This window comes from Pavona decussata, unplaced genomic scaffold, assembly GCF_977016875.1.
Source record: "Pavona decussata unplaced genomic scaffold, jaPavDecu1.1 SCAFFOLD_376, whole genome shotgun sequence".
In the NCBI taxonomy this organism is placed as follows: Eukaryota; Metazoa; Cnidaria; class Anthozoa; order Scleractinia; family Agariciidae; genus Pavona; species Pavona decussata.
Window position 1 is genome coordinate 405,726 of NW_028145751.1, and position 25,704 is coordinate 431,429.

At 38.2% G+C, this 25,704-nt stretch overlaps 2 protein-coding genes across 4 annotated transcripts; both read left to right on the top strand.

The window, feature by feature from the left end:
* LOC146452213 (stress-induced-phosphoprotein 1-like) lies at positions 1 to 25,704 on the top strand. 3 transcript variants are annotated; one of them, XM_085098125.1, is made up of 19 exons: positions 6,083 to 6,135; positions 7,001 to 7,123; positions 7,592 to 7,665; positions 8,050 to 8,321; positions 9,704 to 9,852; positions 9,987 to 10,068; positions 10,535 to 10,746; positions 11,242 to 11,334; positions 11,629 to 11,845; positions 19,368 to 19,435; positions 19,739 to 19,898; positions 20,427 to 20,588; positions 20,701 to 20,778; positions 22,215 to 22,282; positions 22,584 to 22,743; positions 23,266 to 23,427; positions 23,540 to 23,617; positions 24,668 to 24,735; positions 25,350 to 25,698. In XM_085098125.1, exons 2-19 carry the CDS (start codon positions 7,049 to 7,051, stop codon positions 25,500 to 25,502), a joined length of 2,331 nt encoding a protein of 776 aa, XP_084954251.1. In that variant the 5' UTR covers positions 6,083 to 6,135; positions 7,001 to 7,048; the 3' UTR covers positions 25,503 to 25,698. The 3 variants fall into 3 exon arrangements, with proteins under 3 accessions (XP_084954252.1, XP_084954251.1, XP_084954250.1); XM_085098124.1 differs by lacking the exon at positions 6,083 to 6,135 and adding an exon at positions 6,491 to 6,593 and having other exon boundaries at positions 25,350 to 25,697; XM_085098126.1 differs by lacking the exons at positions 6,083 to 6,135; positions 7,001 to 7,123; positions 7,592 to 7,665; ... (4 more) ...; positions 11,242 to 11,334; positions 11,629 to 11,845 and adding exons at positions 1 to 274; positions 380 to 457; positions 837 to 904; ... (1 more) ...; positions 1,885 to 2,046; positions 2,159 to 2,236 and having other exon boundaries at positions 25,350 to 25,704.
* LOC146452214 (uncharacterized) lies at positions 11,980 to 15,317 on the top strand. The gene is made up of 3 exons (XM_085098133.1): positions 11,980 to 12,004; positions 12,279 to 12,486; positions 12,837 to 15,317. Exons 1-3 carry the CDS (start codon positions 11,980 to 11,982, stop codon positions 13,885 to 13,887), a joined length of 1,284 nt encoding a protein of 427 aa, XP_084954259.1. The 3' UTR covers positions 13,888 to 15,317.

Genomic DNA, 25,704 nt, shown 5'->3' on the forward strand with positions numbered 1-25,704 from the left:
TACAACAATTTAACACTTTCACTATGCTTCGTGCAAGCCTTCCTCACCCCAACTCGCTTCCCTATCCCAAATTTTAGGCGATGAATAACACTTTTCATTCGCCTGCTTTTAGCCATAGCAGAGGTTTTCAACACTGAAGGTAATGAGAGACACGGAGAGGATGATGTCACCAACGCAATTCACTTCTACACGGAAGGAATTCAAGTAAACTGCAAGGATGAAGAACTGAGGGCCGAACTGTACAGCAACAGGGCGGAGGCCTATTTTTGTTTAGGTTAGAATTTTCTAATTGTTTAGGCTTTGCCTAACTAAGATATTTAAATGTCGCAAATTTATAGAGCACTTTGCATTGAAACCTCTCTGCTCTCTTCTTCTTCAGGAAATTATAATGATTCGCTGAATGATGCTAAGGTTGCTACTGACTTACAGCCATCATTGATGAAAGCGATCGTGAGAGGTAAGATTTCTAAAAAAATTACATCTCGTTTTACCGAGGCGGCGGTAGCTAGTGGAGAGTGCTGTGACAAATTTCAAATCTTAAACACCGCTCAATACTACGTGTGCTGAAAATTTACTTTGCACTTATAGCAGATTAAGTTACGCGTCATAAAGTTTAAAATAACTCTTCAGTATAGGTGTCATATGCAAAATTTTAGTATTTCGTGAATTCAAAGAAGTCTTTTAAGTCAATTGCGGCTAAGCATACCCGTGATAACACACCAAAGGTGGCCTTGCCTTGGGTGTCCTTAGAAGAGTCCGATAGTAATATATATTGTACGAGCCACCCTATTTTTAAGAGAAAATAATACCAAACTGATATTGTTCTGTTTTATTAGGAGCAAGTGCCTGTGTTCAGCTGAATCAGTTTGAGGAAGCCATCACGTGGTGTGAAAAAGGATTAGCCGTATCCTTTATTACAGATGCTACAATTGATCAAATTCAAACTTTATTATTTTCCTTTATTCCTGATTTTAGGTGCCATCTTATGCAAGACTTATCAGAACAAATGATTCCTTTTTTTTCATGAATATTTCATGTTTCTCTTAAATTCTCGAAGAAGAAACCAAGCAAACAAACGGGATAGAAGTTAAGGCACCTCATCCATATAATATCTTACTTCGGTTTTTCGGTGTTATCAATTGTTGATTTTTTTTTATAATTATCGTGAAAGTCTTGACTCATGTAAGATTGACAAGAACAACCAGACGTTGTTGGACTTAAGGAAACGATCTGTCAATAAACAGAACAAGCTACAAGATGCAGGCAGAGAGGACAATGCAAATGAATCTGACATCACAACTGCTACTGATAAAACACTGAATACTGGTGATGAAACAATTTTAAGAGGTAAGGAGTTTAAGTATTGATATTAATGGTTACTTATAGTCAAGGCGCTTAAGACAGATTTATTGGGAAGCTGAAGGTCTAAGACAAAAAAAGTTCTTAAGGCGTTTTCATGCTATTCTGTTGAAATGGGGGAGGCGGGGGGGGGGGGGGGAGGTGGATTGAGGTCGTCATATTGTCAGTCTATCTGATTGGAGAACATTATGACCCCATCCCATCACTGGGCCGTCATTCATGTTGGCAATAAAACCTAGTTGTGAGGGCTTCGGAAATATGGACCAAATAACCAAAAAAGGCCCGAAGAGAGCCAATAAGATTGCCCGAAATTAAGGAAGAAAAGTACCTTGAAATGTTTTTTTGAATGAGCTACTAGACGAGGAAATCATATAATTGAGAAGAAAAAAAAAAAAGAAAAAATACCGAAACTGCCATAGTAGCACCTTTGCTGGAAAACTTCTTGCAGCAGCTTCTAATGAAGGCAATTTTTGAAACTTTATTCAGAACTGAATGCAAGATACCTTTTAATTTCCTTCATTTTAGCAAAAGCAGAGCTCTTCAAGGATGAGGGCAATGATGAATTCAGGAAGAAAAATTTCAGCAATGCCATATTGCTTTTCACCGAAGGAATCAAAGTGAACAGCAAGGATGAAGAACTGAATGCCAAACTTTACAGCAACAGAGCAACAGCACGTTTTATTTTGGGTGAGAAATTTTTAGGTTTTCAGAACGTTGTCAAGTTAATGTGTTCCCATAAATTTGCGTTAATCATACGCTCAACAACACCGTATATTTGTTTTCACTGATTTTTGCGCAGGTAACTTCCATGATTCACTTAGTGATGCAAAGGCTGCCACGGACTTACAACCGTCTTATGTCAAAGCGATTGTTAGAGGTAAAGAATCACTTAAGCGAAACTATGAGAAATTTACGTTGTGATTCTATCGAAAGATAATAAACTTCTAGCTGGAAGGCATGATTTATATTCAACTCAATATCCTTTCCATATTTTGAAAATGTCTTTTGTTAATACTAAATGTACATTTAAACATTGTAACTTGTCATCTACCTTGAGGAAATGTCACCAGAGGGAAAAAGAAGAAAAGGAAGACCTGGAGCTTCTCCGGCTTTTAAAAAAGTGTTTAAGCAAAAAATCTACAGTTATTATTTAACAGCAATAAGACAAGGAACGATGAAACTATAATAAGTTAAAATATTTGTTAAGTCTGTTGATTGTAGAGATTTCTGCGGTAACCAGTTTTTGTGTGTTTGTCATCAGGAAAGAGAAAGTTTTGCTACAGTACTTATCGTATTTTAGAACTGATTCGTGGAGGTAAAAAACCTTCAGTAAAATCTCAATTAGACGAGCATGCCAAGCTAGAGGCTCGATTTTATTGCGCGCGCTAGGAGATCACGTTTCCCTGGTAATGACACGCTTTGTGGTCACGCGCTAATTGAGTAAAGTACTTTTCACACATTCCTTTGCGCACCTCGAGTGTGTACATTTATTCAACATGTCAGTTACTCTGTCATCGTTGTTGATTTCACCGAACGAGAAAAACAGTCTTACTTAGTTAATATCTAGCAAAGATAAATTGGATCATACTATTTTTGGTAAAGACTTGACTACGCGCCAGATATGAATTTGGAGACCTTCAGCAAGGTTAGTTCACTTTTGCTGGGAGGCGTTCGCGGTGCTCTGTTGCTTTCGAGCATCATGATCTTTCGAGTTTTTTCACGATTGCTCGACCCAGAGAAGACTTGGTACTCCTTAAACGATCGTTTGTGTTCCAAATCGCCGCGAAAGTTTGGTGAAAATAATTTGTTTGCAATATTTCCCGATGAAGTCCGCCGCGTAAATATCGCAGATCTTCACGATGGAAATGGCGGGCCAGTTCCAAAACAGTGGTTCAATAAGCTCGATGGAAGGAATGGCTCCGAGCACGTTTATGTTGCGAGTGCATTTGCTGTGCTTGCCGGTAACATTGGCCTTAAAAACCCTAGTGAAGCGGATTTTCTACGATCAGATGCTTTTGTATCCCTAAAGAGCGCCATAAACAGGCTTGGTTTGCTGGTGACCGACCCACAAGTAGCAATGAATCCACTCTTCGATACAAAGAGTCAAACAATCGACGAGAGATCCGTCCAGAGCTCCCAAGAATCGCCGGAAGAATCGCTGGCCGGAGAAATGAAAGAAGCGAGAAGCCCGCCAAAATGCTCTACACCAAGAAGAGAAAGCCCGCCAAAATTTTTTGAAAGTCCGTGCAGTGACACGTCGTTGTCCTCTGATCGTTCTACTTCTTCGGAGTCGTCCATAACTCAGATTTCGCTGAATGCTAGCTATGCTCCAGCTTATAAGAAAAGAAAACTCAGACAAAAGGTCGAAACTGTCATGAGGAACGTACAGGCGTCATGTTTGGAGCAAGGAGAGCAACTGGGCGACGTGATTGCTCGCAGCTGCTTGTTTAAGCGTAAAATAAACATTGATGGGAAAGAAATCATTTCGCACGCTTTCAGTGAAGTTTCGAGGGAACTGGGGGTTAAAAAGGCCTTCGATGAACTCGTACCTGAAGAGTTGTGGAATGAACGAGTACACATGATGTCTGTACCAGATTGGTTGTTGCTACTTTGTAAGCTGGAATCAAAAATATCAGATGATGCCTGGCAGATGATCTTGAATCGAACTAAACTTGGAAAAAGTGGGGTGAGTTGTGCACTGGATGAGTTTCACTTGTTGATTTTAAGATATATATGATGTGTTAATGACTGATCAAATTTGGAAAAGACCCTACTCCCTGGCTGTCAAGGGAGGGGGGGGGGGGGGAGTCATCTTATGTGATCTGGGGTGGGTACTTCCTTTCAGTAGTTTCGCCCCGGAATTGTTGGAAAGATAACGTTGAACTGTGTGGAGCTCTTAAAGTAAATTTTTGGGAAATTCCATTGTACATGTGAGCAGTAGCCTCACTATTGAATTATTTCCATATTTTTCCACAAATAAGAGGAGCCCCCTGGAAGAAGCATTTGGAACTTGCCCTGACAACTGTTTCTATGGCTAAGTTACTGCGCCTTTCAATAACATACGAACTCTGAACTTCAACCCAGTTAACGATTTGCGTGTTTTTACTGCCGTCAACCAATTACGGCGACAAGCAACTGACCAGAAAAATACAGAAAACGACAAAGTGGATTGAATTCCGCCAATCACAGCACACGAACATGACCTTTTGACCCTGTTGAGCCAAACGTTTTGTTTTCTAAGAGGTCCGCTGCAGTGATTGACGGCAGTGAAAAGCATAACGGTTGATTGAATTTTGAACTTCAGAGTCCGCATGTTATTGAAAGGCGCAGTTAAATCACTCCTTGAGAACAATGGTACCTTTTGAAAAAATTAGTTCCCGATGAAATGCACTGTAGTGCTACATAGTGATTATTATTCACTTTAAAAAGGGTAGGACTTAAAAACCTTTAAGATTAATTGATTTATTTTATTGAAACTGCACCAACATGGTCAATAAAAATATTTAATAATAATTTTTCTTTTAGAACTCATCAGATACTCCAATCTTGCTTTCAAAAAGTAGCATGAAGGCACTGCGGTCAATGGTATTTGGTAAGGTGCGTGGTTTACTGAGCCTTACAGAACTAGAAGATCCTGACATCCCGGGCTATCAAGTTTCTCTTGGTTGTTTTGTTACCTGGATCATCAGGGAGATGAGACTACATGGCCAGGGAAAGAAAGATGTACAGCTCAACCTCAAACTTGATGGCAGACCATTTTTTGGTAAGAGCTAATTCACCCAGATTTCTAGATTTCTTTTAAAATTCCAAAATGGTAATTCTGACAAACTGGCTTCAAATTCCCTGGTTGTGCTGTGTAGAGGTAAACCAGATCTATGTAAGGATAAGATGAGGCAGAGATTTTATTTTAAATTTTTTTAATATACCAAGTACAGATAACAATAACTGGTGACTACTCCAAGAGAACCTTTGTCTGAAACAAGAGAATTAGGTTCCAAATACAGACAAAAAAAAAGATGAACACTGATTGTGGATGGTGAAGTCCTAATACAATAACTGGTGAACACACCCTTCAGGAAATGGATCTCAACAGCTATTAATATCAGTTGAGGTTGACCTATTTGTTGGCATACATGTAGCCATGAGAATAAGTATGATTTATAATGGTAATTCGACTGGGTGGAGTGCAATTTGGTCAGAAATCATACGTGTGATTTCAAAATTGAACGAGCGCGCAGCGCGAGTTTGATTTGAAATCACAAGAATGATTTTGGACCAAAATTCCACAACACAAAGTTCAATTAGCACTTTATATTAAACGTATTTTAATATTACAGAGTTTTATTGTCAATATTAATGTTCTATTTTTGTCGATTCATTTCTATTTTGATGGGCTAAGAAAAGGAGCAAAAATGGTGCAATTTGGGAATAAATCGCACTGTTGAGAGCCAATCAGATTGCAAGGATCACCAATGATTTCAAAATGGGTGTAACAAAATCAGTAATTTATTGTGCCAGCCCAAAAGTTATATCATTCTATATATTTTTTTACCTTTTGTTTGCAATTCCATTTCTCTGCATTTTTATGATTGTTGTTGTCTTATTAGTTTTTTTTAATTAACTCTTCATCATACTTTTCCATCTACTTGAATTGTCATGATTGGTAGGTCGAAATCAGGTCCTCATTGGGGTAGTCCCTATGGAAACACCTTTCTTGTCAAATCAGAGCTGCAAATCAGTTTGTCCTTTGGCTATTGCCAATTGCAAGGAAGACAGGTATGAGGCATTTTCAGTGATAGAGAAATAATTTCACACACACACACACACACATTTGTTTCAATTCATAGTTCACATTGTGAAAGGAATTGCATATTGTAAAACATTTTTGATGATGTTACTCCTTTGTAGATGTCTTGTGACATGTACAAAAATCCTTTACTGTGAAGAACAACTCCCCTCTACCGACTGCTGGTCAACTGTTGGCCGACAATAACCCGACAGTTGGTCGACAGGTTACCTACAGGCTACCCACAGCTAGGTTCTACTAAATAAGCCTTCAAGCAAACTGTGCATAAGTTATTTCGTCCAGTATGTATTGGTTTAACAGTACTATGGTATTTCCTTTGTAAGGGAGAGTCTCAAAAAGCTGATTGTGAATGTGAACAAACAAAAAGATGAGTTCAAGAAAAATGGGATTATGGTGGATGGAGTTAAACATACTGTGAGGTTTAAAGGTACTTCAATAATATTCTGATCTGTTCAAGTTAAGCCCATCAACATTCATACAGAAGTTTCACTCAGAGATCAATAAACTGCACTCAAGTGAACCTTGGAGCTAATTTAAATTGTGAAAAAAATTGTCAGGTTAAGTTAAAAAAAGATAATGATTCAGAAGTATACTTCATATTTCTTGGTGGGCTTATAATGAAATAACTTGAGTTACACATGTACAAGGTTGAACTGGTAATCATAATTTTGTTGATTTATTGTGTATAATTTGTGGACTAAAAATTATTACATGTATTATTTTAAGCTTGCTCAGAATTCTGTCCCTTGTTTCTCTTATGAAGTATCTCTGCACTGAATGTGAATTGTATATGACATATTTTACATTCTTTATTGACACTATCTCTTTTTACAGTTGTACTTGACTTGAAGGCACTCTACACTGTACCTTTTGCTGGTAAAAATGGGTGAACAGAGCTTTAAGCTTGGGGGACGTGGTATTGATGTGGAGTTTTGCTTTATATGCAAAGCACTAAGGGTATGCAGTTGATTTGATTTAAATACTGTATAGACATTAATCATCGCATTTTATTCCATTGCATGTACATGCCCTTATTATAATGATTATAAAGATTAACAGGATTATTATTTGCAATACAATGCTCATCACATTGTATATTTGCTTGTGGTCACTGAATTTGATCTGTTTCATTGTTTCAATAATTTATAAATGAAGTTTTCAGCTGGATTCCAGAGTTTGGTATAAAGCATGACTCCAATCATTAAACACAGGCTTTACATGCATGTCTGCAATTGCAAGGATTTATGAGAAAGATTGAGTCAATACAAATTAATTTTATAGTAATACAACTGATCACAAAAATCGGCTGATCACAAAATAAAAAGTAAGTCCTTAACTTTATAAGTGCAGGAGTACACGTATATTATGGTAAGCAATCACCATTGATAATTTGTTATTTTCATCAATCTTTTTTTTCTTTCTCAGGGTTGCAGTTGTGATCTTGGTCCACACACTATTTGTCTGGAACATTTCAGTAGTACCAAGGCCAATATTGGAGGGTAATGGTCTATTTTTTAACTTGCCAAATATATTGCACGTTGTCATTATTATCATCATTAAAGCTTAAAGAGTTCTTGGGTATTGACCATCCAACGTATGGAATTTATGATTCATACTGACACTGTATGCCTTTCCATGACACAAAATTTCTAAGTTTCGGTTCTTCTGATGGCAATAAACTGCAAGTAACACCCCATTACCGAAAAAAAATTGCCCTTAATACCCCTCATGTTACTAGCCTTTCTTGGGCTTAAAAAAGAAACAATAATTATTATCAGCCAGGAAAATTGTTCCGGACAGATTAATTTTGAAGCATGTGGTATTTATCTTGCAAGTTTGTGTTGTTACCTACTTGTAGATAAAATCAATTTATTGTCTTTTAGTTTCAGTGGCGTTCGCAATGATTTAGAATTTCTGCTGGAAGAAGAATTGTCATCAATTAACTTGTGTGCTCTGCATTGTGAGCTGAGAAACACGGAACAATTGCTGGCATCCTTGGGTTTATTCGCTTTCAAAGTGGGTTCTCTGGAAGAGTGCAATACCAAATTAGCAAGTTATGACCCGGAGAATTTCAGTGACAGGATTTCAGTTAAGATGAAGCAAGGACAAGAAACTGCTGTACAAAAGCACAACATTCAAGTTTCCTCTTTTTCAGGTATACATTTTAAGGACAATAGAATGTTGTTTGGGATATTGTCATAGTCATTCAAGACTTAATAATGTTATTATTTCGGTTTATTACACGGAATGCCCGCAGGGCATGACGTGTCTAGGTTTCGGTCGGGTATCTTTTTTTTCATCAGTGTCGCAAATGTGCACATTAATTTATGCATTAAACTCTGTCCTCCCCTAGTAAGGATATTTTGTTCTGATTGTCTTCAACAGAAGCGGCCCAATCAAAATCTATTTTTCAGGCACATATCACGAGAGAGGGGACCCACTCATCACTTCTGTGTGACGTCAAATTATCATTTGATTTATTCATTAAAACTAGATTAAATTCTTCCCTCTCCCAGAAGGGATCTATTGTTTTGATTGTCTTGAACAAAAGCGGCCCAATCAAATTCCATTATCTGCGCGTATATCACGAGGGAGGGGACCCACTCATCTCTACTTGTGTGACGTCAAAGCAAATCATCATTTGGAAAAGTTGTTTTCGTTCAATGGCGGCCACATGTCTGAATTTAAGACTCCGGATCTGCCGTTTTCAGAGAGAAAACCAACCTTTTTCAAGCAGTAAATCGAAATAATAACTTCTAGGTAGTACTCGACAGTTGAAACGGCGGAAATTGGGAGAGTTCACAGCAAAGAATGATCAACGCGAAGGATTAGAGCTGGAGGAGGCCAGACCAGTTTAGCGGGGTCATGACGTTATTGCATAGTTATTTCTGGTATGATTCCTAGTAACATAACGATAAGTATCACGCAATATATCTGAATAAAACCATTTAGACAATTATTTCAATGGCCAAGGGAGGATATTTTTTAAATATCTACGAAACATACAATGGGGAATAATTGGGGCTACATTAAGCATTCCGTGTAATGCCATTAGAGGGGCATCTTGTTATAAATTGGATTCCAAGGTTTAATGAATTGAAAAAAAAAGTTTGTTAAAATCAATCTTGACGTACATGTACAGCACTGATCTCTAAATTTAATTGTACTTTTGGTGTAAGCTAGCGCAGAAAGAAATCATTGCATGTCATGTTTAATCCTGCATCTTGTACCAATACTGTTTTTGAGTCATGAGTGATTATTAGACAGATATTTAAAGCAAATAAATTAGTATTCATAAACATTAATGATTAGAGCTGGCGCCTCAAAGAACATGTTTCTATTTGCATCATTCTGTACTTTGCAATTAACTGAGTAAGCATTGCCATTGCCATAGTAAATCAAGACGTGGAATTTCTCTTAAGTTCTTAATTTCTGAAATTTGCCAAAATTCTAGTAATACTAATGTTGCCTACTTTTGGTTTGTTTGTTTGTCTTTTTTGATTCAATTCTTTGTCTATTCTTCATGTTCTGTTAAAGGTGCTACTGAACGGGAGTTTCTTGCCAACATAGAATCGATTGTTAGGCACTCATTGCCTCATGAGAAGATGAGGATTTACTTTGCTGATCCAGAAGTTGCTAAAATGGCCATCTTGAATAAAGTGACTTTCTGTAGTGAGCGAATTAAGGTATGTCCCAGGCATAACAGTGCTTTTGAATTCTAGAGATTCACTTGGTGTGATTTTGTGCAAGATAAAATAATGGTGCAAGCGTTAGTGAAAATTTTCCTATTTTTTATGTCGGTATTTTATGTTTTTTATAGTACTATCAAGACATGGCTGTTTGTGACACATTCACTAGAGATTTTGGCTCCATGCAAGAGACAATTACTCTTACAGGATCAGGTGAAAGCTTCTACTGACAATTTTTACATTTTTCTGACCATGCATAATATTCGCAATATTGTTCAAGCCTTAATGGGTGTGAAGAGTTGACCAAAGCTGCATTTAGTGTGGTACCAAACTGACCTATTCTTAGTCATTCTCTCTTAACATACTGGTACCTAAGTCAGAATAGTTTACATAATTAGGATGAGAAATCAAACATCCCTACAAGGGATCCACTATTAAAAACAACTGTCTATAAAAGTAATTATTACTGGCAGGGATAAGCTGGAAGTCCTCATCGAGTTATGGAACATTTTGTTTGCAAGACTGTATGAAAGAGACATGAACAGCTTTAAGTTTACCGGTAGTAAAGTTGCTCTTGTGGGTTACAAGTTTTTTTACTGGTCTCTAGTTTCACAGACATCTATGTGTGGTTATTGGCTTAACTTCTTTGTTTTTTATTCTTACTTTGTTCTTTTTATAGAGGTGGGAAAGGAGGTTCAAAGGAGGTTAGAATTCTGGCAGAGTAGACTAGATGAAATTGAGGAAAGGTTTAAAGAGCTCTCGCAGAAAAGTACAAATGGATCCTTTGCTAAAGGAAAACAAAAAGGGAAAAAAAGGCAGAAGGTGACCAACACAGAGCTTTCTGGGTTATCTGATTATGCTGCAGAGGTTGTATATGAATTCTTCTTGAAGGTAATTAATGTTATGCAGTGGTCAAGTTACTTTGCTCTTGAATTATTTAAACAAGCTGGTAGATCTTATAATTTTATCATCCCCAAGTTCCTACCTATACCACCCTTATAAATACTGGATTGTTAAGGAAGAAAAGGTTGTGAAAAATATATAAATTGCCAGTTTCTTTGCTTGCCGCCAATTTGCACAAACTCTCTATAAAGACTTGAAGTACAGTGTAACTGTCCTTATTAAATGACATGTCTTTATGAAGTGGGTTTCAGTTGTTATGGGAGCTGAGCCAGAGTGCTAATGTAATTTTGAAATGAAGATCCCCTTCTATTATGCATCTACAAAAAAATCACTTCTATAGTTTATTCTGCTGGATAGTAGTATAGTCAAATCTCATTGTGTTATGCAATGGGTTGCCAAAGAAAAAAGGTACATCAGAACTACATGTAGTATATTATTAAAATAATAATGTGTTTTTCTCGCATACTTGGTTTTTGACTACAGGTTTACACTGGGTGGAAAGATATTTCTGAAATAATGAGAAGTCGTGTCTTCAAAGAAGATCAGCAGCACTTAATGGACATCTTTGATTTACAGGTATTGATTTGTAATTATGTAACATACTCACAGTAACATGTAAATAAAAAATAATCATTCTGGATAATTTAAACAAGAAACATTTTAAGTTTCATCAGAGTTACCATTTTAACATTAATTGGACATGTAAAAAACTTACGTGAGGGTCGGTTGGGTGGTCCATATCCTGGGTCCACAGGGATGTTACACAGAGCTCATGAGTCCATGTTTTGTCTATATCCAAATAAAATGTAAGTTTTTGTACTGGATTGGTGATGTATGGTACCTTAATATATTCTCTCTTTTTCTTTGAAGTGCAAAGAATGGGGATTTCTTTTAAGAGAGGTGTTTGGTTCCAACCTGGGGACTGGCGACTATGGCCATATCACCATCGAACATGCCAGCATGCTCATGCGGAATTTTCTCAGTCTGAGAGAGTATTCCAATCAAGGATTTGAAGCAGCACACTCACTCCAGAGGCAGTTATACTCGAAGGCCACTTCTCATGACAGACATGGCCATGCAACTTCAAGTAAGTAAATTTTCTGTTGTCACTCCCTTTTGTTTTTTTGTTTTTGAAGTAACATTATTTTTTCTGCCCTAGTTCAACAGATGCTCTTACATTTCTTTTCTGAGAAGTTCCTTTTCATGAGGCTATCCTTTAAAATGGCCTTACAAAGCATGGAAAGTGGTATGTTATTATCAAATGTTAATTACATTAATTGCATGCACATGTATTCTGCCTTATTGAAATACACTCCTATTGTCTACAATGCCCACAAAAGTGGTGTTTTCCATGAAATTACATCCAACTTTAAAAGCAGAAATATGTAAAATTTCATGTTGAATTTGCATAATTTACTGGTAAACATCTTTGATTTGCCATCATAACTTTTTCCTTTGCAATATGGTATCTGATTAGTTATTTCTGTTAATTTTTTTCAAATATTTTTTGTGTTTCTCAGGAAAACCATTCTACTTTAGGGGCTGTGGGTGGTCACAGAAAAAGATGGTGATTTGGTCAAAATGTGACATGGCATGGATTGTCACTATGAATGACTTATTGAGCAATATCTTTGGTGATGACTATCTTCACTATGAGTGGGATAAGGGATTGAAAAGGATGATAATATCACCAGACAGCTTTCCATGCTTTGAGCATGACTATGCTCTGTGGGAGGAGACTTTGCCAAAAGAAGTGACCAGTTCCACTTGCCTTCCAGCTCAGCCTCAGAGTTGTTCTTCCAGCGATGCAACCAGTCTAGCTATGAGCCCAGGTGCCAGCTCAGCCTCCAGCTCGCTTAGTAATCCTTCTAGCAGCCAACCAACAAGTCCTGATGCCAACGCAGCTACTGGTCCAGCTATCAGTCCTGTCACCTGCTCACCTAACAGCTCAGCTTCTAGCCCTGCTACCAGCTCAGTAGCTGGCACAGCTTCTAGTCCTGCAAGCAACCCTACTTCCTGCCTTGTAGCCAGTCAAACAGTGGCTTCTAAGGCAGAATCAGCATCTTCCTATTTTGAAGTCTTAATGTCTGTGCTGTAAGTAACTCCACTAGAGGTGAAATTGCCAGTTTCAACTTCCCTCCTGTAGTGCAAATTGCAAATGATAACATCCAACTTGTTTTTGGTCCTGAACGCCTTAGTAATCCCTTGAACTTAACGGTCAGGCCTTCAGAATGTGCACTTACAGAGGGTAACAGACTGATACATGGAGCAAGTGGAGAAGACAGTGATGATGAAGACCTGGACATTGCAGTTAAATTTGGACATCTTGGTGTGTTTGATTGGCGAGCAATAGATATTTGGATGAAGGCATCAAAGGCTGCATCCATTAAGCGCAGAGCACAAGAGGAAAAATCATGGCTTTGTAGCAGCAATGGTGCAGTAACACCTTCCCAGATTGAAGAAATAAGGACATTACTCTTCAATAGTGAGCCCCAACAGGAGGTCCTTGGGATCGGTGATTTGATTGTTGATGCTAATGACCTTTCGACTTTAGTTGGTGAGAGGTACCTCTCTGGTTTTGTTATTGATGCTGCATGTCTGAAGTACAGTGAGGAGGCCATGTCAAAAGGCTCATGCTCGTTGTATTTACCTTCGTTTACCCAAACCTGGGCCTCGAGCAATAATCTTCGCTTTCTCAAATCTAAGTTGCAGCCTTATGTTTCAGGGAGAAATCTCAGTGGAATCTCGTGGATCCTCACGCCAATACATGTAAATGGTAATCATTGGGATCTTCTTTGTCTGAATATGGTACAGCAGCAAATATTCTATGATGATGGGTTAAAACAGAATCATCCATCAAACATACCAGAAATTGTTGAGAATCTTTTGAAGGCTGTTTCCTGTAGTTCACAAACAGCGTGGAACATCAGCCTACCTTTACAGCGTTTCGGGATGCCAAAGCAGCCATCATCTGGTGAAGGCTCTGCAAGCTGTGGAGTTGGTGTGGTCCTAGCAACCCATGATTTCCTAAACACTCACCACTGCACAATTCCCAAATTCCACTGGAAGTTTAATGAAATGAAGACGCATCGCCTGAGACTACTTCACCAATTTACACAGTGGAAATAGTTTACTACTAAAATTCAAATTGTACTCTTTAACTGGCGAAACAAAACAATGCACAAATTAAATGTAAAATTAGCCAGCTAATTCTAAGGGTTTCCTCTCCCTCTCAAGTTTTCAGGTGGCACGCCCAAACTTTTGAGGTGATGAAATCCAATAACCAAAATAATGTTCTTTTAATTACATATTTTTTTAATCAAATAGTTTATAATTCTAAGGGTTCCCTCTCCCCCTCAAGTTTTCAGGTGGCACGCCCAAACTTTTGAGGTGATGAAATCCAATAACCAAAATAATGTTCTTTTTAAATTAATTAAACATTTTTTGATCAAATAGTTTATAATTCTAAGGGTTTCCTCTCCCTATGAAGGTTTTCATGTGGCGCGCCCTAACTTTTGAGGCGATGAAATCTACTTGTAACTAAGTTAACTCCATCTGATTATGAAACATGAAACATTATTTCGTAGACTTGTTTAAATAACTAGATCTGCTCTTGGTTAGTTTACTTTGTCATTGTATGAAATAGCAGGTTAGTCTTGGAGTGCCGAGAAAGCAAGAGAAAAACGGTTCTTTTAGGAGCCACAAACCTTGCCTTGCACACCTCTATGCAAAGTACTGTAGGTTGAAATCGGGGAGTTCAGAAGAAAAAGTTGAGAGACCTCCAGACCAAGATCTTCAACCTCTGGGATGAATTCAACTCTGGTGCCCGCAGTGGAAGAAAACTATTGAAGGCGTGCTCCCACCCCAACGGCCCAGCAGATTCCTAAAACGGCTCTTCTAGGAGCCAACCCAAATCGACATTGCACTTAGTCGATTTGCTACAAACCAAAAACGGCTCTTTTAAGAGCCACCACATCTGTGAAAGTCATGACCAACTTATACATGCTTTACATTTATTTATGGGTTACAGACTGTTGTGAGTGTTTTGTTTACAAATACACGCACTTGCTGACTGTACAATGAACTCGAAATGTTCAATACTGCACGTGGCATTCTTAGGCCGAGTGCAGTATTGAACATTTCGAGTTCATTGTACAGTCAGCAAGTGCGTGTATTTGTAAACAAAACACTCACAACAGTCTGTAACCCATAAATAAAGTTTGTTCTTATTTGGCCGCGAGAAAACTGGGTAATACAATCCCATTGCTCGAGTCTTTGTGCTAACTGGTTTAATAGAAAACTTCAAATTTTCACCGAACATATTACATACGAAAACTAAAGCAATTAGTCTGAACTTTCCTCGAGTAATTCTGTTGCGAAACAACTTTGTAGGGAAACAGCTTCAATTTGTAGCGAATCGACTTTACATGTGTAGCGAATCGAATTCCACTTGCAGCGAAAAGACCGGACTCCGTTCAACATTGCACCCTACAGGTAACAAACCACCATATCAGGAATGATCAGGAATACGTTGTGACCAATAAATAATAATTGTTTGATTTTTAACTTACTGAATTCTCTTGCGCAACACATGTACACAAACTGGGGATTCAGTCTGACATCAGAGTGTTATCCTCGTTCCCAGAGCCTACGATGTTCTGGTCAGCGGTTAGTCCGTCGCACAATAATTTTAAAATTTGTGGCTCTGGGGACGAGCATAATTAAGGTGGGGCTCTGCCTGAATTTGAGTGAAATTTGAAGAGGTTTTAAGAATGGATAGAAGAAAGAAAATGATTTTTGGAACACTAACAGACAGTCGATAACCAAACAAGAGCACCCCAGGTTGCTAGTGGACTAACTTGGTATCCGTCTATTAATTATTAACTACAAATTCTTATTTTAAAACTTCACTAAATCTTCAACATTTCTTATTTCTTTTAATTTTACCAATCCTTCAAGAAAAATTATTTCCTTCCAAATATACCTAAAAATCACCCCAAAATTCATAAAACACCCCAAATCATTGATTTGTGTTATGAATGGAGGGTTTTTGCAAACGAGATATATCCATTTGACCGATTTTAAGCGGCGTGAAAATGGCTTTCAGGTGAACCTCCACCTTAAATTGACCGCTCATGTTAATTTTTTTTACCAGAAGTTTTTCAAAAGGTACAAGGGATGAAAAAATCTCGTAAACTGTAACATTATAAGAAAACAAATATCGCTTCATCAACCATTAAATTGATAAGTCACCGGTAAAGTTAGTTCACATGAATACTTTTTTGACATAGAACCTTATACCAAGTTTCCCGTGCTTTGTGTTCGGGAAAAGGTCTGGCCACCAAATGAGTTCCATTTCTCTTGTCCTGCGCCCGACTCCTTGGCCTACTTCTAAAGTCCCTTTATAATCAGGTCTTTTGTCCAGTTGAGCTCCGACTCTCCAGTAACTTCGGTTCCTAGCAGCTTGCAGTTCGTCCGTAGGATTAAGTGCTTCCGTACCCAAAACCTCTTCCTGACCGCTATACAACGCAAACTCTTTCAGCCTGATCGATTCCTGCTCATGAAGAGCGTCAGCAAATGGAGCAATGCTAAACACTCGGTACGAGATGCGCTTCGTTGACGAAGAGTAAAAAGGAGGCTTTCTGTGTGGAACTTGCCTCATGCTGTGGACACGACATCCGATTTTATAAGCAAAATGACCAAAGTAATGTGCTGGAACTTGACTGATTGCGATTCACAACCACTCGCCTAAAAATAAAAGGAAACGAGAGGCTTATTAACAAAACTAGAACATAAGTTATTTTGCTCCAATGAATCCCGGAATGAATGTGTTTTGAGAGGAAACGTTAGGTAACGGGTGTGCGCGATAGAGAATCAGCACCACACGCGTGTATTTTAAAGGTAAATGACTCGTTTAAAAATACTTACCTCGTAAAGATGGATGTAGTGAGGCGTTTATCTGTTCAGTCAATCCTGCCAACCATGGCAAATATCCGTCTTTATATTGTTTAGATCTTCTGTCCATAGAAGAAATGCGGGGTACGGCGACCACGCGCTCCTCGTTGTCCCAAAAACTGATTTCTAGATTGGAATCGGCCACTTTCTGATGCTTAATCTCTAAGTGTTTTTTGATTGCCGTAAGCGTCGGAAACTTTTTTGCGCAATAGCGGCATTTTTGGGAGTAAGTGAAACGCGAAGTCATGTTTTAGCAGCACGATTAAATAGTCTCACATTTGTGATTTGTCTGAGTCGGAAGTTAAGACAATGACTTTATTGTTTGCTTCTTCGACTCATGTCCCCAGGGGCATTTTTATCAGTCAATCATTCGCATTATTCTTCAGTTGATGTAAGTGCTTGCTAGTGTTCATCAATCATGGAAAGAAACGAGGAAAAGCAAGGAAGAACGTTTAAGTCACGGCCACACTCAAAAAAGGAGAAAAGAAAGCAGCGAAAGAACTGGCTGAAGCGCAAACGAGAGAAACTAAAGAAACAAGAAGAAGCGAACGCACAAGAGTCCGACCAGGAAGCCACTACAGCGAACAATGTCATGGCTAAGGAAGAAACCTTGGTGAAAAAGCCCAGTGGAAGCCTATCTAGAGGCAAGAGACTGGTTGAACTGTCCCGGAAAAGAAAGGGTGGGCAGCCAAGACCAACGGAACAGCGAAAGGTCGCAAAGCGCCCGAACACAAACACCAGTACGGCAAAGCCCGTGTTGACAGAAAAACCGGTCTCTCAATCCAAGAGTGACCCACCAAAAGCACACCTAAAGCGGATCAACCGGGATCTCCTAACTATGGGTACAGATACGAGCATTGGCTCAGGATCCTTTGGGAAGTGCTATCCCGGCCTGTACAGAGATTCATTCAGAGTTGTCGTGAAAGAAATCAAGACACATGACGACTCTCCTGACGAAAGAATTAGAGCGAGCAAAGAGAGAAGTCTTAAACGAAGCTGCTGTAATTACCGCTCTTGGTGACCATCCAGGTATCCCTCACCTTTTTGGCGTTTGTACCGAGAAGCCACCTTACTATTTGGTACTTCAGCACCACGCTGTGGAAGGCCGTAGTATTACACTTTCTCGAGCCGTTTCTGACGGGATGATTTCAAGTAACGAGGAGTGCGCGATAGTCTTGAGAAAAACGTGCGAAGCGCTATTACACCTCCACAAGAATGGATATCTCCACAATGACCTGAAGGGGAACAATGTCGTTTTGGATGGAGACGCGCCTGTGATCATAGACTTTGGCAAAAGTTGCCAAATAGCGAAAGCTAAACTAGGAAAGCCGAAACTGGACGTTGATAAGGCCATTGCGCGTTACCCGCACATCGCACCGGAAATACATCGCGGAGAGAAGCAAACGACATCGAGTGACGTTTATTCCTTCGGTGCAATGATCGCACGTGTTCTAAAAGATGGAAAATTTGAAATCCCTACTCTGAAACAGGCTTCAAGAAAATGTCTCTCCAGCAATCCAAGAAAGCGGCCAAAACTTGAGGAGCTGATGCAAAAAATTGCAATTTAATTGTTTAATCTCGCTGACGGGAAACATTACGCATCATTGTACAGATTTTATTATTAATTCATTGCTTGCCGGTTATATGTTATAAAAGCTAGGGAAAACAGGCAACAAACATCTCTGATTGTGATTCAAAATTTCTTTCTTTGAACATTTAGACATTTTTGTAAAGTATAGTGAATTTTATTCAGTCAGTCAATTTCCAGTTATCTGTGATACGGTTTTGAGATATTGCATATATTTCGGAAAGGTAGCTGTAGTCATATTCTATAATCTAGCGTTTATTCTGTGTTTTGAAATGCTAAAATGTTTTGGAGTGTTCATTGACTTCCTCGCTTTTTGAGGAGTTACTGTTCGAGGAATTTTTTGGTCGGCTGTACAAAGTGGTTTTCACGAGAACATTTCTCAGCTCAGGTTTCCCGCCGTTTTGCGATTCCTTTGAAAATCGCTTCGCGTTCGATTTATAAAGCAATTCAAACGTGCACAATTTCACTAAATCTACGGTTACTTTGTATTTAAAACTTCAATTCTAAACGTTTTTTGCGTGTCTATGGTTGCTGAATAAAACACTTATTCGCGGTTCATTTTCGAACACTGTAATTCCGTGTACCTAAAATCCACTTCCTAATCTGGTGCTGGGAATAATTTTAAAATTCTGGAGAGATGTCAGAAAGCTGATTAAAAACTCTTAAATTAACCAGCTATTGACAGATGTAGGACATGTTCCAAGCTCTTACTGTGAATATCCTTCTGCGTTCAAACAATGGAGTTAACAGCTAACCTAATTTTAATCTCCCACAAATATTTTATGAATGCGGCGTTCTACGCCGCTTTCGCAAAAAAATCGAGGCTCTAGCTTCTCATGATTAATGAAACTAAAGTCAGGTTATGTTCACTGATCCAGTTGTTAAGTCTGTTGATTGGCCATACTTGGGAAGGCACCAACTTTTTCATGTGTTATTTTGTATGTATATTAGAACGGCTAGGTTTGCCAAAGTAGTTAACTTACTTTATAATTAATTCGGGGAGGCATGATACTGATCTAACATGAGTGAACTAAAATGCTAAACTGTTATAATTTTGTGTTATTAGGAGCAAGTGCCTGTGTTCAGCTGAATCAGTTTGAGGAAGCCATCACGTGGTGTGAAAAAGGATTAGCCGTATCCTTTATTACAGATGCTACAACGTACTGAATATTGATCAAATTCAAACTTTATTATTTTCCTTCATTCCTGATTTTAGGTGCCATCTTATGCAAGACTTATCAGAACAAATGATTCCTTTGTTTTTTTCATGAATATTTCAATGTCCCTGTTTCTCTTAAATTCTCGAAGAAGAAACCAAGCAAACAAACGGGCAAGAAGTTAAGACACCTCATCTAGATAATATTTGGCTTCGGTTTTTCGGTGTTATCAACTATTGATTTTTTTTACAACTATCGTGGAAGTCTTGACTCATGTAAGATTGACAAGAACAACCAGACGTTGTTGGACTTAAGGAACCGGTCTGTCAGTAAACGGAACAAGCTACAAGATGCAAGCGTAGAGGACAATGCAAATGAATCTGACATCACAACTGCTACTGAGAAAGCACCGAATACTGATGATGAAACAACTTTACGAGGTAAGGAGTTTTAGTGTTGATATTAATAGTCACTTATGGTCAAAGAGCTCAAGACAGATTTATTGGGAAGCTGAAGGTCTAACACGAAAAAATTCTTAAAGAGTTTTCATGCTATTTTGTTGAAATGAGGCGGGGGGGGGGGGGGGGAGGGGGTGGTTTGAGGCCTGCATATCGTCAGTCTGTCTGATTGGAAAACATTATGACCCCATCCCGTCCCTGAGCCGTCATTCATGTTGGCAATAAAACCTAGTTTGTGAGGGCTTCGGAAATCTGTCCCCAGTAACCAATAAAGGCCCGAAGAGAGCCAATAGGATTGCCCGAAATTAAGGAAGAAAAGTACCTTGGAATGTTTCTTTAAATGACCTATGATACGACGAAATCGTATAATTCAGAAGAAAAAATAATCCTCGAAACTGCCATAGTAGCACCTTTGCTGGAAAACCTCTTGCAGCAGCTTCTAATGAAGGCAATTTTTGAAACTTTATTCAGAACTGAATGCAAGATACCTTTTAATTTCCTTCATTTTAGCAAAAGCAGAGCTCTTCAAGGATGAGGGCAATGATGAATTCAGGAAGAAAAATTTCAGCAATGCCATATTGCTTTTCACCGAAGGAATCAAAGTGAACAGCAAGGATGAAGAACTGAGAGCCAAACTTTACAGCAACAGAGCAACAGCACGTTTTACTTTAGGTGAGAAATTTTTAGGTTTTCAGAACGTTGTCAAGTTAATGTGTTCCCATAAATTTGCGTTAATCATACGCTCAACAACACCGTATATTTGTTTTCACTGATTTTCGCGCAGGTAACTTCCACGAGTCACTTAGTGATGCAAAGGCTGCCACGGACTTACAACCGTCTTATATCAAAGCGATTGTTAGAGGTAAAGAATCACTTAAGCGAAACTATGAGAAATTTACGTTGTGATTCTAGCGAAAGACAATAAACTTCTAGCTGGAGGCATGCTTTATATTTAATTTAAAGGGGAAGTATCATGGGGTTTTTGTCCTTTTTTGCTAAAAATGTTGTAGTAAGACCTTTACTTAGCTACAAAATAACGCCAGAACAACGAGAGGAAAGAAATCAAATCATTTCGTGAAAGGGACAGCTCGTGATCTGTTTTAGCACATTTTGAAAACACTAATGCGAGAACTTGAAAAACATTAGCCTAACATTTTTCAAGTTTAAATCCATTCCGACCTACTCTGTCTCTGGCATACCAGAGGCACTAATCAACAATTTTATTGCACTAAGGTGATAATTTATAACAAATTTAGGCAATGATTGTTTTGTTTCTGTTGAGAGACAAATACTTTAGTTTTGATTTTTCAAATGACGTCAAATTTGCGTGATACTTCCCCTTTATTCTATTTTTACTATTTTGAAAACGTCTGTTGTTCATACTAAATGTAAATTTAAACATCGTAACTTGTCATCTAACCTTGAGGAAATGTCACCAGAGGCAAAAAGAAGCAAAGGAAGACCTAGAGCTTCTCCGGTTTTTTAAAAAAGTGTTTAAGCAAAAAATCTACAGTTAATTTTTAACAGCAATAAGAAAAGCAATGATGAAACTATAATCAGTTAAAATATTTGTGAAGTCTGTTGATTACAGAGTTTTCTGCGGCAACCAGTTTTTGTGTGTTTGTCATCAAAAAAGAGAAAGTTTTGCTACATTACTTACCGTATTTTAGAACTGATTCGTCGAAGTAAAAAACCTTCCGTAAAATCTCAATTAGACGAGCATTAATGAAACTATAATTAGGTGATGTTCACTGATTCAGTTGTTAAGTCTGTTGATTGGCGATGTTTGGGAAGGCAACCAACTTTTTCATGTGTGATTTTGTATGTATATTACAAAGAAGGGCTAGTTTTGCCAAGTAGTTATCTTACTTTATTTTTACATGAGCTCGGATATCTTTGTTATAACCCCCAAATAAACTGTCTGAAAAGCTGGGTGTGGCTTTGATTGTTTGAAGGGAAGAGCGGGGCTCATGAACAGCTAATTTAAATGCGAGGAGATTATGTGTTAATATGCAAGGAGGATAAGTGACTTATTGGTTATGTAATATATTCCTCCCGAAAAGAACAAAGGAATCCGAGCTCATGTAAAAATAAGTAATAGTTATCGGCCTGAAGCGGCGGGTTATGTGATTTATTCCCCTCGTGCGTTGCGCCCGAGGGCAACGCACGAGGGGAATAAATCACATAACCCCTCGCTTAAGGCCGATAACTATTACTTATAACTAATTCGTGGAGGCATGATACTGATCTAACATGAGCGAACTAAAATGCTAAACTGTTATAATTTTGTGTTATTAGGAGCAAGTGCCTGTGTTCAGCTGAATCAGTTTGAGGAAGCCGTCACGTGGTGTGATAAGGGATTAGCAGTATCCTTTATTACAGATGCTACAACGTACTGAATATTGATCAAATTCAAACTTTATTATTTTCCTTCATTCCTGATTTTAGGTGCCATCTTATGCAAGACTTATCAGAACAAATGATTCCTTTGTTTTTTCATGAATATTTCAATGTTTTTGTTTCTCTTAAATTCTCGAAGAAGAAACCAAGCAAACAAACGGGCAAGAAGTTAAGACACCTCATCCATATGATATTTTGCTTCGGTTGTTCGGTTTTATCGACTATTGATATTTTTACGACTATCGTGGAAGTCTTAACTCGTGTAAGATTGAGAAGAACAACCAGACCTTGTTGAACTTAAGGAGCCGGTCTGTCAATAAACAGAACAAGCTACAAGATGCACGCAGAGAGGACAATGCAAATGAATCTGACATCACAACTGCTACTGAGAAAACACTGAATACTGATGATGAAACAACTTTAAGAGGTAAGGAGTTTTGGTATTGATATTAATGGTCACTTATGGTCAAGGAGCTTAAGACAGATTTATTGGGAAGCTGAAGTTCTAAGGCGAAAAAGTTCTTAAGGAGTTTTCATGCTATTCTGTTGAAAGGGGGGGGGGGGGGGAGGGGTGGATTGAGGTCGGCATATCGTCAGTCTGTTTGATTGGAAAACATTATGACCCCATCCCATCACTGGGCCGTCATTCATTTTGGCAAGAAAACCTAGTTTGTGAGGGCTTCGGAAATATGGCCCCAGTAAACAAAAAAGCCCCGAAGAGAGCCAATAAGTTGCCCAAAATTAAGGAGGAAAAGTACCTTGGAATGTTTCTTTAAATGACCTACGATACGACGAAATCGTCTAAGTGAGAAGAAAAAAAAAAACTCATCGAAACTGCCATAGTACCAGCTTTGCTGGAAAACCTCTTGCAGCAGCTTCTAATGAAGGCAATTTTTGAAACTTTATTCAGAACTGAATGCAAGATACCTTTTAATTTCCTTCATTTTAGCAAAAGCAGAGCTCTTCAAGGATGAGGGCAATGATGAATTCAGGAAGAAAAATTTCAGCAATGCCATATTGCTTTTCACCGAAGGAATCAAAGTGAACAGCAAGGATGAAGAACTGAGCGCCAAACTTTACAGCAACAGAGCAACAGCACGTTTTATTTTGGGTGAGAAATTTTTAGGTTTTCAGAACGTTGTCAAGTTAATGTGTTCCCATAAATTTGCGTTAATCATACGCTCAACAACACCGTATATTTGTTTTCACTGATTTTCGCGCAGGTAACTTCCATGATTCACTTAGTGATGCAAAGGCTGCCACGGACTTACAACCGTCTTATGTCAAAGCGATTGTTAGAGGTAAAGAATCACTTAAGCGAAACTATGAGAAATTTACGTTGTGATTCTAGCGAAAGACAATAAACTTCTAGCTGGAGGCATCCTATATATTTAATTTGATATTCTTTGCGTATTTTGTAAACGTTTGTTGTTCATACTAAATGTAAATTTAAACATTGTAACTTGTCGTCTAACCTTAAGGAAATGTTACCAGAGGCAAAAAGAAGCAAAGGAATACCTAAAGCTTCTCCGGCTTTTAAAAAAGTGTTTAAGCAAAATATCTACAGTTATTTTTTAACAGCAATAAGACAAGCACTGATGAAACTATAATCAGTTAAAATATTTGTGAAGTCTGTTGATTGCAGAGATTTCTGCGGCAACCAGTTTTTGTGTGTTTGTCATCAAGAAAGAAAAAAGTTTTGCTACATTACTTACCGTATTTTAGAACTGATTCGTTGAAGTAAAAAACCCTCCGTAAAATCTCAATTAGACGAGCATTAATGAAACTATAATTAGGTGATGTTCACTGATTCAGTTGTTAAGTCTGTTGATTGGCGATGTTTGGGAAGGCAACCAACTTTTTCATGTGTGATTTTGTATGTATATTACATAGAAGGGCTAGTTTTGCCAAGTAGTTATCTTACTTTATTTTTACATGAGCTCGGATTCCTTTGTTATAACCCCCAAATCAACTGTCTGAAAAGCTGGGTGCGGCTTTGATTGTTTGAATGGAAAAGGGGCTAATGAACAGCTAATTTAAATGCGAGGGGATTATGTGTTAATATACAAGGGGGATAAGTGACGTATTGGTTATGTAATATATTCCCCCCGAAAAGAACAAAGGAATCCGAGCTCATGTAAAAATAAGTAATAGTTATCGGCCTGAAGCGAGGGGTTATGTGATTTAATCCCCTCGTGCGTTGCGCCCGAGGGCAACGCACGAAGGGAATAAATCACATAACCCCTCGCTTCAGGCCGATAACTATTACTTATAAGTAATTCGTGGAGGCATGATACTAATCTAACATGAGTGAACTAAAATGCTATACTGTTATAATTTTGTGTTATTAGGAGCAAGTGCCTGTGTTCAGCTGAATCAGTTTGAGGAAGCCGTCACGTGGTGTGATAAGGGATTAGCAGTATCCATTTCAAATTAACTTTACAATTGCTCGTTCCGAAGTTCGTAAAGGGACTGGGCTCTAGTTTAACATTGTTCAAATTGCGTCATATGAAAAAAAAAATGAACCTCATCGCCCGAGAGATCACATAAACTGACTAATTTTAATGTGATCCGTTCTTTTCATGGACTCCAATTTCTGATTAAATAAAAATTTTAAAACTCATCTTCAGTTTGCATTTGAAAACATGAACGGGCAATAGCAGAAACTTGACTACTGGCAAGGATCAACTTATTTAACAGAAATAAGTGGATGGTGACGTCGTTTACTATATCGTTTACTTTCTTTGGAGCAGTGGTTGGCCAAGAGGGATCCAAATACTGACAACGAGGACATTGATATTTTGACATTTACAAGTGAGCCTCTAAATTTTAAAACCATTTATTACATCAGCCTTTTAAAATGTTCTTTTGCACCTCTCTATACGTCTTTGAAGTTTTAGTCGTGTCTTAAATGAAAGAGCGAAATGTGTTAGGTTTAATCTAGATAATGACCACTCACTGTTCCCTGTAAGTGCTTTTTAAATGCTTTATAGCATTTGTTTTTCACGTATTGGAAATCTTGACTAATGTAAGATTGACAACAACAATCAGAAGTTGTTGGAATTAAGGAGCAGGTCGGTGAGCGAGCTAAACAAGCTGCAAGCTACTGGAGAAGAGGCAGCGAAGGATCCGTCTGAAACGCAAACAGTAAGTTTGATAAACAACAATTTAAGTTTTATTAAGTGATCACTAATTATTGAAAACAAATTTAATTAGCAACGCTTATGGAACAGTTGAGAGGATTGAATGTTGTAAAACCAAAACAAAAGCACTTACTCTGGCTAATCACAACAGCACAATGGACCAATCAGAATTCGAAGCAAATATATGTAACCAGCACCGAGCGCGGGAAAACGCATGCGAGCAACTTACGATTGGTTTTGCGTTA

What these genes read in the sequence shown, in the direction of transcription:
- LOC146452213 (XM_085098125.1), top strand. Translation starts at nt 7,049, where the DNA reads ATGGGTGAACAGAGCTTTAAGCTTGGGGGACGTGGTATTGATGTGGAG. An exon ending in TGATGAAACAACTTTACGAG is followed by an intron (nt 19,899 to 20,426) that starts GTAAGGAGTTTT and finishes CCTTCATTTTAG; the next exon opens with CAAAAGCAGAGCTCTTCAAG. An exon ending in TATCAAAGCGATTGTTAGAG is followed by an intron (nt 20,779 to 22,214) that starts GTAAAGAATCAC and finishes TTGTGTTATTAG; the next exon opens with GAGCAAGTGCCTGTGTTCAG.
- LOC146452214 (XM_085098133.1), top strand. Translation starts at nt 11,980, where the DNA reads ATGGCCTTACAAAGCATGGAAAGTG. An exon ending in CTTACAAAGCATGGAAAGTG is followed by an intron (nt 12,005 to 12,278) that starts GTATGTTATTAT and finishes TGTGTTTCTCAG; the next exon opens with GAAAACCATTCTACTTTAGG. An exon ending in TTTGAGCATGACTATGCTCT is followed by an intron (nt 12,487 to 12,836) that starts GTGGGAGGAGAC and finishes CCTATTTTGAAG; the next exon opens with TCTTAATGTCTGTGCTGTAA.